The 12,899-nt window shown below is 42.6% G+C and overlaps 1 protein-coding gene across 8 annotated transcripts in view; it reads right to left on the bottom strand.

The window, feature by feature from the left end:
- Positions 1–12,899, bottom strand: part of ADAT2 (adenosine deaminase tRNA specific 2) — a 49,922-nt gene that overhangs the window by 34,890 nt on the left and 2,133 nt on the right. For 6 of the 8 annotated variants that reach the window (XM_085881753.1, XM_085881755.1, XM_085881754.1 and 3 more), the window contains exons 2-3: positions 6,771–6,866; positions 2,978–3,082 (exon numbers count right to left, since the gene is read on the bottom strand). In XM_085881753.1, coding sequence (XP_085737879.1) covers positions 2,978–3,082; positions 6,771–6,836 — 171 coding nt within the window. In that variant the 5' untranslated portion in view covers positions 6,837–6,866. Of the gene's footprint in view, positions 1–2,977; positions 3,083–6,770; positions 6,867–12,662 lie in introns of all 8 variants that reach the window. The other 2 variants (XM_085881750.1, XM_085881752.1) reach the window with 2 other exon arrangements.

Here is a 12,899-nt window from a genome sequence, read left to right as displayed (position 1 = left end):
GGTTATTTTGTATTTTCATTTCACTTTTCTTGATGCATTATAGTCAGTCACTTTATTGTCCCTTCTAGTAATCTTTAAAATCAACATAAACATCTGGATTAAAGTAGATTTAACACTGATCTTGATGGAGTTACACACAATTTAAAATAGCTATATTTTGCTCTCTTTTTAGACAAATAACAACCTCCGCCACCCAATGTAGGACCACCATTTTGCGGTGGGCAGTACAAGTAACTCAGAGGTTTGGCTCTGAATGAAACCAAGGGTGCAACACAGTTAACCTTTTTAAATTCCATGAAATAATTTTAATTGATGGATCAACTTAAACCTTTACCATCAATGAGACAGATAATTTTGCTATAGTTTCTAACTAGCAAATGCCACCCTTTGCTTTGCTGATGGGAATACTAAAGGGGAGAGAGTGAGAGAGGAGAGGGAGGAGAGAGAGGAGAGAGAGGAGGGAGAGGAGAGAGAGGAAAGGGAGAGAGAGAGAGAGAAAAAAAGAGAGAGATGCTCTGTATTAGATGGGGGCAAAGTGAGGATGGGACAGAGAGAGAGGGGGGGGAGGGAGGGGAGTTATCAGTGAGAAAATGTTATGCTTGCTTGCTGAACACAAAACATACAAAAACACACACACACACACACACACACACACACACACACACACACACATACACACACACTTGGCCGATATCTGCAATTCTTCAGGAATCGGCAGATTGGAGTCAGTATGATTACCAACGACAGTACATACTGTATACAACCCAAACCTTGAGTAGCTTTCATCCTTGTTTTGAGGGAATTTCAAAAAACAAATTATAAAAACAATGTTGCATTATAGATGTTTCAGGAAGATGTGCATAAAGATTAATTTTTTTTTAAAAACAGCTGCCAATCGTCATGTGGCGGGTGGAAAAAAATTTGGCTCTAATTTAGAAAACACATTAATACGGCAAACGGCTCGGAAATGGAGTGTTATCAAATATATTTTGCTTTTAAACTCACAAAGAGAAACCATATAACCTTTGTAAACCATGTACCTCTACCGTATAGCAACTGCTGACTGTGCGTCCAGATCGGGACACGAACTGTACCGCTATTGACTGTAGGGTGCTCGGCAAGTAGCTTAAGCACTCAAGCAAGCACTCCAATTAAATGGTTGACAAGGAATGGTTGGCCAGGCTGTGGCTACTTACCATATGGGAACCCTTTAACTTTATAGCCGGTCTTCACCACGCCCACGGTAGTTAAGGAAATTAAATGAATTCGTTCAAATAATGACTGTGTCCACAAAAGAGTTGCTCTTTAACGTAGAACAACCCTGGAGACATCGCAAAGTTTAATGACCCGTGAAATAAACATCGCAGATAATCCGGAACATTGCTTGCTCGTCTGTGCAGAGTCACGTGGTGCATCGGTTTGTGGTCCGCGCAAACGTTATAACTTTATTTCAAAATGTCAGTTTTTCACCAGATCTGTTTTGATTCCTTGTGGAGCACCTCGTGAAACCTCCAACAATATTGACACAGATCTGGCAGATGCTATGGATAAGCAGTCCATCTGGAGGACAGAGCACGATGTCAAACAGGGAATGCAGTAAATCATATATCTCAATGAATCTGGTTAATTTTGGCAGATTCCTAAATCTTTTGTTCGCTCAAGATAATTCTCCAAACAGTAGAAAAAGATAAGTTTAATGCTTTGGAAATGTCACATTTTCTTGTGTATATATGGAGAAGAGACCATAGCCTTACTTACTTAAAGTAAATAGGTATTTAGGCTAAGTTATAAGACTCGTTACTCCTTTAAAATATCAGATTTCACTCCATATTTCAACACTTATTTAGTTCGGATGACATACGATCCTCAAAACCGAAATAATATTTCGATGATATACTTTAGTCTGTGAAAGTAGATTGTGGAAAATTGCATCATATAATGCATGAAATCACTCCAAGCTTGTAGTTTGAAAACTAGAGCACTTACAAAAGTGAGGCATTCAGTGATCCTTAGCTATGATGAATAGGCATTCGATAATATGCGTGAGGAAAGTGGGGAAAAAAAATACTTTTATCGTTAAGAAATCGTTGCAGTCTGTTCCAAGTCGGTGCATGGTTGAGCAGGCCAAAAAACATGGCGGCTTCAGACCCCAGTGAGGTTACCTAGGATGCGCCTTAAGAACCCACAGAGAGCGGAGACTGAGGATGCGCCTGATAAAGGATATAATTAAATAAGGCCATTTAGTATCTTCAAAAGGGGTGTTTTAATAAACTCAAACACACAATTTTCACTCTTGCACTTCCTTGGAGTATTTTTTTTTTTATGCATGCAAAGTTTCAGGCTGATAAGTTTCATGGTTTTGGAGTTATGGAGGATGGACACACACACACACACACACACACACACACACACACACACACACACACACACACACACACACACACACACACACACACACACACACACACACACACACACACACACACACACTACAACTTTTTAATGCAGGCTTAGACACAAAATGCTTGGTCTCTCAAAACGTGTCACATTTTTGTGGCCGACCTTGTATAACATAACGACCTTGTATAACGACCTGTATGCAAAAACAATTTCCTTTTAAGACCTTGTTTCTCTTCCTCTTATACATTGTAAAGTAATTTCCTGTATTTGAAATGCTAATTAATATAGGAGGACATGCAATCTTACAATCCTGACTTTATAATCGCTCATTTGTTTGGTTTTTCTCATCACATGGATAGCCCTGAGATGTATGTTTGACTTCTCATTTCCAGTTCAGTGTATCGTGTTTAAAAAAACATGTCTGACCTGAATAAGTCATTGAAAACAAATGGTTAAGATGGAGGATAAATTATTATGCATCATCACAAGGAGAATTTAATAACAACTTTTAAAACCTATATTGCTTCCTAGAATGTCAAATTATTTCATTTTTAATTGCACATTGTTCAAAACGCACGTTTTTGGTCACGTTCACCTCGTTGCTTCCACGACAAACCACAGTGTCTTTGTAGACCATGACGCAACCCACTGGCACCTCTCCATTGTCCAGAGCTTCATGCGCCTATCGCATTCAAAACGGTAAGGGTTAAGATGATCATTACCAAAAAAATGCAGAACATACACCAATTCACAGAGCGAGATGCAAAACGTAGCAAAATGAATTCCATATTTTTTGGCGTACAAGTCGATGCCCCCCCCCCCCATAAGTCCAGGCCTTGACTTGTACTCAGAATCGACTTATCTATGGTTTAAAACATGATTCTGTAGCTTACTTTAAGTACTGTACCTCTTTATGATAACAAACATCTTGAAAAATTATTTACATTATTTATCTGAAAGGTCTTCCCACAAAGTAATTCAAATAATATGCAAAAAAACAGCTCACTTTAATATTCATGACACTGGACGTACTGTAGCTATCGATGCGTTATGAACGTCAGGGGGGGTTTAACACCTCTATTGTCCTGAAACCGACAGTTTTTCCAACTACCTTAGTTGATTTTGCTTCGTCTTGTACTTCAAATCACTTATCTATGAATGAAGAAAAGAAAAATGAGAAAATTAGCCAATTTGACTTGAGACTTTACATCAATTGTACACCAAAAATACGGTAATGAAAAATGACTGTGGGATCTCCTCGGCCTCTGGATGCATATTCGTCACCTCAGCCACCTAATGTTTATCTGTCTGATGTATCGTACACTCAACGATGACATGTGTACCTCCATGACTCCATGTGTACCTCAATTTCTGTCAACCTGGATTAACTCTCAACCATCCATACCAAGTGTGCTTTTCATATATCAATTTAAGCCATCACCATGCCAGCTGGCTGTATGATAGCTCGACAACAACCAAGCAGGCCATTGCAGCGAAAGACATCTGTGACTGTCGATCTGAGCAAATGTGTACATTTTGCAATCAGGAATTCTGCAAATGGAGTGTTTTCCCAACTGGACTTGGGAATGAATGACTCACTTCCGAGCCAACCTCTCCTGTTCCTCCTCTGCCCTTGTTATGATTATCTTGTCAAAGCAAATACATCTTTGGATATTGTTCAAGAGTGATCTCAACGTTGAAGAATCTTGTTGTACACACAGGCCCACTCTTCAGGTACTGAAATCTTTCCTTTCACAAATATATAAAAGGGATTGTGCTGCTATTGCCCCAGCATTTGATGACCAATTCCACCTGGGAATAAGTTCACAAAAGTTGACTTTCTCATGCATCAGTTTATAACATCCCACCTGTGGCTATTCTGTCCATCTGCCGGTCTTGATACACAAAATCCTGTGGTGAGATCATTGCAGCTAAAGGCTTTCTCAACATTGAAACAAACAACCGAGGGTAAATTTAGCTCACTCCATAAGGCCAACAAAACAGGAGTGTGTTAATCTTCAGGTAAGCCAGAAAACAACATCTTGCTCATTTCAAGGCTGAACTCTCCAGGCGGCCTCTTTCCTTGAAAGGTCTCACCTCACTCAAGACAAGGCAGAATGTCTCATATACGAGGTGTGTTCAAAAAGTATCCCACCTTAATTTTTCGTGCGTAAGCAAATGAAGCCAGAGAGGCGTGGTTTGGTGCACGTATGTAGGCGATCCTAATCCGTATGCGTGAATATTTTCCCGCTTGCAGAAGCTGTCAGTCGCCGACAGACCGCCAATGAGTGAGGAAGTGTAAGTGAGCGCCGTCGGATTTTCGTTTTTGACAAAATGATGGAAAAACTTGAACAACGCTACTGCATCAAATTTTGTGTAAAGCTTGGCGATTCCCAAGTGGAAACGATCCGCAAGATTCAAGAGGCCTTCGGGAACGAAGCAATGGGCACCACACAGATAAAAGAGTGGTACAACCGCTTCAAAGATGGTCGCACATCAGTGGAAAGTGAAGCACGTTCTGGTAGGCCCTCACCGTCCCGAAATGAGATCGTCATTGACCAAGTGAGGACCCTGCTGATGCAGGATCGTCGAATCACGATCAGAGAACTTGCAGACGAGGCGGGCGTCAGCATTGGATCCATTCATTCCATTGTGACTGAGGATTTGGGCTTAAGGATAATCTCAGCGAAGTTCGTGCCAAAGCTGCTAACGATCGAGCAGAAGCAACTCCGTTTGGAGATCGCACAGGACATGCTGGAGACTGTGAACAGCGATCCCAACTTCTTCAACACAGTGATCACTGGTGATGAGACCGCAGTGATCCGTCATTTTGTCAAAACCGAAAATCCGACGGCACTCACTTACACTTCCTCACTCATTGGCGGTCTGTCGGCGACTCACAGCTTCTGCAGGCGGGAAAATATTCACGCATACGAATTAGGATCGCCGACATACATGTACCAAACCACGCCTCCCTAGCTTCATTTGTTTACGCACGAAAAATTAAGGTTGGATACTTTTTGAACACACCTCGTAGGTGTTCATTTCCAAATCTCGTGTCCCCAGCCCACCCCATCCCATATCTTTCACACCAATGAAAGTAAAGAATGTTCTGTCCAGCCTCGACTATTCAGTGTTGGGCCTAGTTGATATCAGTGCCCATGTTCACAAACCCTGCTTTGATACTTTTGCATCTGCTCACTTCAGCCTGTCTATCTCCTTTGACCTTCTCCTACCTGCCTGAAAGTCAACAAGCAATACTTCCCAGTCATAAAAAAGGATGCAAAAATAGATCCTCACAACTAAAGCTCAGTAAGGTTACTTCGAATTGCAAGCAAACTCATGGACTCCACCATTGTTGCAGAAATCAAGTTTTTCCTCTTTCAAACAGCATGATCCCTGACCATTAGTTTGGATTCCAGCCTTGCCATTCAAATCTGGAAATGCTGCTGCTCTTCTCTCAGCAATGGATGCCTGCCCTAAATTTAAATCTTGGTCAGGACCATCTCTTTGGAGGTATTTCAGGCATTTGGCACAGTCTGATATTCTGCTCCAGTTACCAAGCTCTCTGCCTGCAAAATACAAGGTCACCTTCAAACTTGGCTTTCTGACTTCCTCAACCCATAATCAAACAAGTTGCTATCAATGAAACTGACTCCTATCCCAGTGGCGGCTGCAGTGTCTCGAGAGCAGTGATTCTTAACCTTTTTTGTCATGGACCCCTTTGAGAATCTGGTGAAAGCTACAGACCCCTCCTAGAAAAATGCACATAAACACAACCCAAAACTATTCCTTGCAGGTTTCTGTTTCCTCTTCCTCTTTTCTGTATTATTTTCCATGCTTGTGTTGAACTGTGACCCCAATGTGTATATTTTGGCCTTTCAACCTTCCATCACATGCCTGGTGTTGGCTTAATGGTTAGGGTAGTGGGCTTGGGATCCTAGGGTCCTGAGTTCAAATCCCGCTCAGCTGTTGAATTAACACCAGGTGGGGTTGACTCTGCCTGTCATCCTTCCGAGTCGGCAAAATGAGTGCCAGCATGCTGGTATACTGTGTCGGAGTGGCGACCCGTCCAGGATTGTTCCCAATAGCCAAGGAGACTGCTTCGGCGGCACCAACGCTCTGCACAGAGTATGGTCCTAATGGATGGATGGAACCTTCCATCACCTCATTCTTCCATGAACCTAGATTTTGTATATATTTTAAAAAAAATTGTTTTTTCGAAGACCAAAAAAGTGCAGTGATCATTGAACCACTGCACTTGGACCACTGCTGTTGATTTGCACATTTGGTGACACCAACAGTCTGCTTTGCACATACACATGACCACTGCACGTTGGTTGGTGGTGATGTTTGTGGGGATAACTCACCATGGTAAAAGCCTCTTGCATCCATCTTTGTTGCTGTACTGAAAGAGTCTCCTCTGTGCACTGCATGTTACCCCAAATCTTCGGTCTGACCCGAACCTGCAACAACCGGTCATCATCAACGCCAATGGTGTGCATATACCATTCAACACTTCATGTTGCACGTGCTCAGTCTAACACTCTGATCCTTCTCTCTCTCACTCACACACACACACACATACTTAAACAACGCCATACTCAAAAACTGTAAAACCAGAAGAGCCAAATTGTTCACAGCATGGATAGACTTTTTTAAAAAACAGCTTTTTATAGTGTTCCACATTCATGGATGATAAAATGCATGCAATTGCACAAGATCAACCACAAAATAATCAAACTGATTGAGAAATCAATGGAGCTATGGAACACCACATTGACACTGCAGTCCTCGGAAGGAAAGATCAAAATCCCAGGGGTGAAGATACGATGCGGAATCTTCCAGGAAGAGCCTTTCACCCCCTCCTGTTTTGCCTGGCCTTGGACTCACTGATCAACCTCATTAAAATGCCCAAGGACATGAATACACCCTGACATCAAATAAGAAATATGTTCAAAGAGACAAAAAGGTGACACCAACTGTACATAGACGATTTAAAACGCTGCACCAAAGGACAAAAAAACAAAACAAGCTCAAATGAGCTAAGATCCTCGTCCTCTTAATGATGACGTCATAAAAACGAAAATGACGTCATTGTGATGTATCAGGTTTGCGATAAATTATTATCTGTGCTAATGCCTGGCTTGATTCCCACAAACAAAATTCAAACAGCTTGCCTAGTTTCGGGGATAATGGTATAGGCGATTTCCATTAGCGGCGATATTATGACGTCAACTTTTTTTTCAAGGAAGAATTTCCAAAATCGGAGATGGTTACTGCCTACGCGTGGGATTTCTGCATATACATGGCAAGTTTCACGAAGATCCGATGAAAACTCTGCGTTGTGAAACAGAAAATGTCAAAAAAATAGGAATGACGTCATAAAAATTGATATGACGTCATAAAAAATTGATATGACGTCATAGTGATGTATCAAATGTGCGGTAATTCATCTCTGCTAATGCCCTGTTCGATTTCCGCAAACAGAATTCAAAAAGCTTGCCGAGTTTCGGAGATAATTTTTTAGGCGATTTCCATTAGCGGAGATATTTTGACGTCATAGCTTTTTTTCTGGAAGGAATTTTCATAATCGGAGATGGTTACTGTCTGCGCAGGGGATTTTTACATATATATGCCAAGTTTCAGGAAGTTTCGATGAAAACTGTAGGTTGTGAAACAAAAAAGCCCACAAGAAGAAGATGAAGAACAACAACGTAAGACTTAGAGGTCGTCCACAAGGATCTAAAAAAAATGGCAAAACAACTGAAATAATGAAGCGGTACTCCAATGACATCCAAACGGAATGTTCACATTTGTGCAAGGTAGACCAACAAAAACGGACAACATAAAAATTGACTGAGATACAATACAGGAACTAGAAAACGAAGCATCGTACAAATACCTTGGAGTGGAAGAGGGCCAACAAATATGTCATAAAAAAAAAAAGCGCAAAACAATTGTAAATAACATCTGCATGGAACAATGTTGATCCTGAAAACAGAGATCTCACCCCGAGAAACAAAATCAAAACCATTAACCAACTAGCAATACCAGTGTTCCAATTGAGTTGCGGAATAATAAACTGGAGAAGAAGGAGAAGGAGGAGGAGAAGAAGGAGGAGAAGAAAGAGGAGGGGAAGAAGAAGGAGGAGGAGAAGAAGAAGTAGGAGAAGGAGAAGGAGAAGGAGGAGGAGGGGAAACAGGACAAGGCCTGATTGTTGTGTAGTAGAATCAGCCAACACGCAAGTCCTTTGGCTCAATCGTTTAATGGCAGTTCTCGCCTCCTTCACTCCTCGACAGCCCGCTGACATCACTTTCGGTTCCACCTCGTTAGTTCCGGCTCATCATGCATACATTAATATTCATGCAACTCTCAATATCACACATTCTTTTTCTCGTGAAAATAACAACTGGTGATGACCCCCCCAAAAAAAAAGAAAATAAGCATGTCACGTGACAAAGTCCTTGGTCCATTCAGAAGCTCGACGATATCTCGTCCCACGATGAACACATGGGGTAAAAACTTGCGGAGGCATTTGTTGGACAGAGCTATGTGCCCTATAGTCCTCAGAACCTGTCGTACTTCCAGCAGAAAGTCCATTTGAGGTCTCGATTGGAGGTGCTCGATGAATTGCATTCCACACTTTCCCATCAGAGTCTGTAGGTAGCAGGACCTCTCTGTTCACTGATCTTGAGGGGTTGGGTAAACTTGTTTTGTCCTTTCTGGTGAAGTCCAGGTTTCTGAACTCACACAAAAGAGCCACAATGGAAGGTGGAAGGTTTCGCTCCCGGACGCTTGTCTGTGTATCATTTAGACTTCTCTTGTTTCTGTTGAACACAGCGTCTCACATCCTCGAGTCTTGCAGCAGGTACACTGCTTTGACGATCTCCAATGTGCAACTTGGTGTGCAATGTACGTCCATGTAGAAGTTCAGCAGGGGTCTGATGAGTCGTTGCATGTCTTGTAGCTCGATATGTTTGGAAGAAGTTGGGTATGAATGATTTCCAGGGCTTCCCTTTGAGATTTGCAGTATGTAAACAGTCCTTAAACACTCTGTTGAATTGTTCTATCTCCCCGTTGGCTTGTGGGTAATATATAGAACTATGGCAGTGTTTGATGTTTCTTTCCTGCAGGAATGTTTCAAATTCAGTTGAAACAAACTGAGATCCATTGTCAGAGATAAGTTCCCGCAGATTTCCTTCACGACTGAATCCTGTAGTCAGGAACTTGATAACTATAGCAGATGTTACTTGGGACTTAAAGGCTATTTCTGACCATTTGCTGAAGTAATCAATTGAGGTAATGGCATAGCAACAGTCCATTTAGCCATTATCAAGTGGTCCTACTATATCAATGGCAAGCTTTTCCCAAGCAGCATGAGGAAGCGGAACTGGTTGCAAAGGTGGGACTCGAGTGCCGGCTGTTTTATCATGCATTTGGCAAGTCATGCACGACTAGATGGCAACTTCCACTTGGGAGTCCATCCCTGGCCACCAGTAGAGGTCACACAGCCTTTGTTTAGTCCTTACAATACCTTGATGCGTATCATGGGCAAGCTGGATTAACTTGGGTTAAAGTTCTGTCGGCACTATCACACGGTGAGTGGCCCGAATCAAGTAATCCTCCTGGACAGCCATTTCATTCCGAATGCAAAAGTAGGGAAGTACATTTGGGTCAATGCCCTTCGCAGTGCAAGGTCATCTTCTGGAGACATATCCTCACACCTTCTGCAGAATAGGGCATCTATTGCAAGTTTCCTTGAATTGTTCCACAGGTATAGCAGGGCAGTCACCGGACACTAAAGCCACCATTTCTATATCCGGTTCGTGGTAAGGCTCTGTCATGGGAAGTGGTAACCACGATAAACAGTCTGCAGTCACATTTTGATGGCCAGGTTTGGACACAATTTCGTAGTTTAACGACAGTAAGCGTGGAGACCAACGTGGCAATTCTCATTCCAGCTACACCAAGACCTTTCGAAGACAGTAGTGTGGTCAGTGGACTGTGGTCTGTACGCAGGATATATTTCTGACCCCATAGGTAAGTACGCCATTTCTCAGTTGCCCAGACACAGGTGAGTGCTTCCTCCTCTACTGTAGAGAACTTGCGTTCGCATTCTGTGAGTGTCCATGAGGCAAATGCTACTGTTTCCTCTGTAGAGTCCTCATGAAGATGAGTGAGCACTGCTCCAAGTCCATAATCAGACGCATCTGTGGTCACAATGGTGGCCAGAGTAGGATCAAACAAAGCAAGTGCAGGGCTGGTAGAAATCAATTTTTTTTCCCCTTTCAAATTGAGTGTGTGCAGTCCCAGTCCAGGAGAAGTCAGCATCCTTGCGCAGCAAGGCACGAAGTGGCTCCATAACTGTTGCATCATTTGGAATGAATTTGGAGTACCAAGAAGTTAAACCCAGAAAAGAATGTGGAGCAGATGCATCCTTTGGGGGTGGTGCTTGTGTTACTGCCACCACATATTCGGTGTTTGGGCTCATGCCCTTTTCTCAGATCATGTGACCCAGAAAAAAGAAAGTTCAGCCTTCCTGAAATGACATTTGTCATAATGCAGTTTTAAGCCTGCTTGATGAGTACAATTCAAAACAGCTTGAAGACATTCTTCGTGTTTCTCAGGAGACGAAGCATAAACAATTATGTCATCTCAAGGTAACACGGGACGCCCTCCTGGCCAGCTAAGATCTGTGACATCATTCGCTGAAATGCACTGGGAGCAGAAGCAAGACCATAAGGAACACGGCAAAAATGGAAAAGTCCCTCGTGTGTTATGAAAGCCATAAGGTCTCTGCTTTCCTCATGCAAGGGCACGTGATGGTATGCACTCTGAAGATCAAGAGTAGAAAACATTCTCGCTCCCCGAAGTTCTGCGAATACCTCCTCAATATGTGGGAATGGATGACATCAAACGATGTTTGATGTACAGAGGTACTTAGTACTGATGCAGGAGTAACACATCCATGAACAATATTCAGTCCGAGAGCAGTGAAGAGGTCCATGCCGAGTATAGGTGTTCCAGAAGGCACAATAAAAAAAAAAAAATCAGCAGGCACAGAAATATGGTTGTGTCACTTGAAGACAACCAACGACAGAGATCGGTGTTTTTTTCGGTGAGTCTCCAAGTGTAATTGTGGTTCTGCAAGAAGTGCAGTCTTGAAATGCTCCAGGTAGGTAGACTGGAGGTATGGAAAAGACTGAACCTGTGTCCACCAGCAATTTAGCTGAGCAAGCCTGTCCATCAGATGTGCAAAGACGAACATCACAAAATAGGTTCCCTCTCATTTGTTCAGAGGCTTGTGTGTTTATGCTTAAAACAGTCACATCTGGCACAGTCACTTCCCACACTTGGTATTTGTGGTCTTTACTACGACATCCAATCGAGCGAATCCAATTTGGATGCAAACAAGAGGACAGCAGAAGCAGAAAAGGTATATCTAACTCACCTTGCAAAAAGTTTTCAAAGACAGGTGTGAATGGAAAGTTTTACACATGAAACCGAAAGGGCAACAAATACAGCCCCAATGACTGAAACAACAAAAAAAAAGACTAAAGAAAATTATAAAATGAAATATCAACAAATATTAACCAATGACCGAAAAAACGATAAAATTAGCAGGAAGATATAAATAAGAGTTGGACAGGTTGAGCATAGACAAAGAAGACTCATTGTAATGGCTGGGAAGAGGTTTCATATCAGATAGGAAGCTTGTGGCGAAGTTGCATCAAAATCGAGTGTTTGGTTCAAGCGATAATGACTGAAGTGTTTACAGACTCACTGACCGACTGACTGACGACTCACTCACCTGCGGGGACTGCTCGATCGCATAAGCTCACCTGACTAAAATCCAAAACAATGCAGAAAATAAGAAAATACCAAGATTCCAAAAATGAAGTGAAAAGATCCTGGAATCTGAAGAGCTCCAAAATGTACCAGTGATCATTGGAGCAACCGGAGTGATGAAGAAGAACCTCACAGAGATATTTAAATACCATCCCTGGGAATACAGTCACCGCCCGCTATATCGCGGTTCACCTATCGCGCCCCCAGTTCATCGCGGGTTTTTTTCCCTTGGAACGTAACTCATTTTTTCTGCGGATTCCCCCCGTATATCGCGGTAATAATATATAAAATATAAAAGATAAATCCTTCAGTTCATCACGTGTCGCTGTCTTGAGTGTTTCGCTTGTGAACTTCGAATATTTTCTACGTTTTTTCTCCAAGCCCAGCGATGCCGCCCAAACGCCCTGCACCTTCTAAGGATTCTGGCAAGGAACTGAAGCGCCAGAGGAAGGTCCTGACGCTCCAGGAGAAGGTTAAGGTGCTTGATATGCCTCGGGAAGGAAAAAGGTTTGCCGCCGTTGGACGAGCACAGACAAACCGACCAGACAAGTCGATCTCCGGCACCTCAAACCCCATCACTGCCAAACCAGACCAGACCAGACGAGTCGATCTCCGGCAACTCGAACCCGATCACTGCCAAACCGACC

Source organism: Eptatretus burgeri, chromosome 5 (assembly GCF_056783735.1).
Source record: "Eptatretus burgeri isolate ZD-2024b chromosome 5, Ebu_testis_v1, whole genome shotgun sequence".
In the NCBI taxonomy this organism is placed as follows: Eukaryota; Metazoa; Chordata; class Myxini; order Myxiniformes; family Myxinidae; genus Eptatretus; species Eptatretus burgeri.
This window is presented reverse-complemented; position numbering and strand designations above follow the sequence as displayed.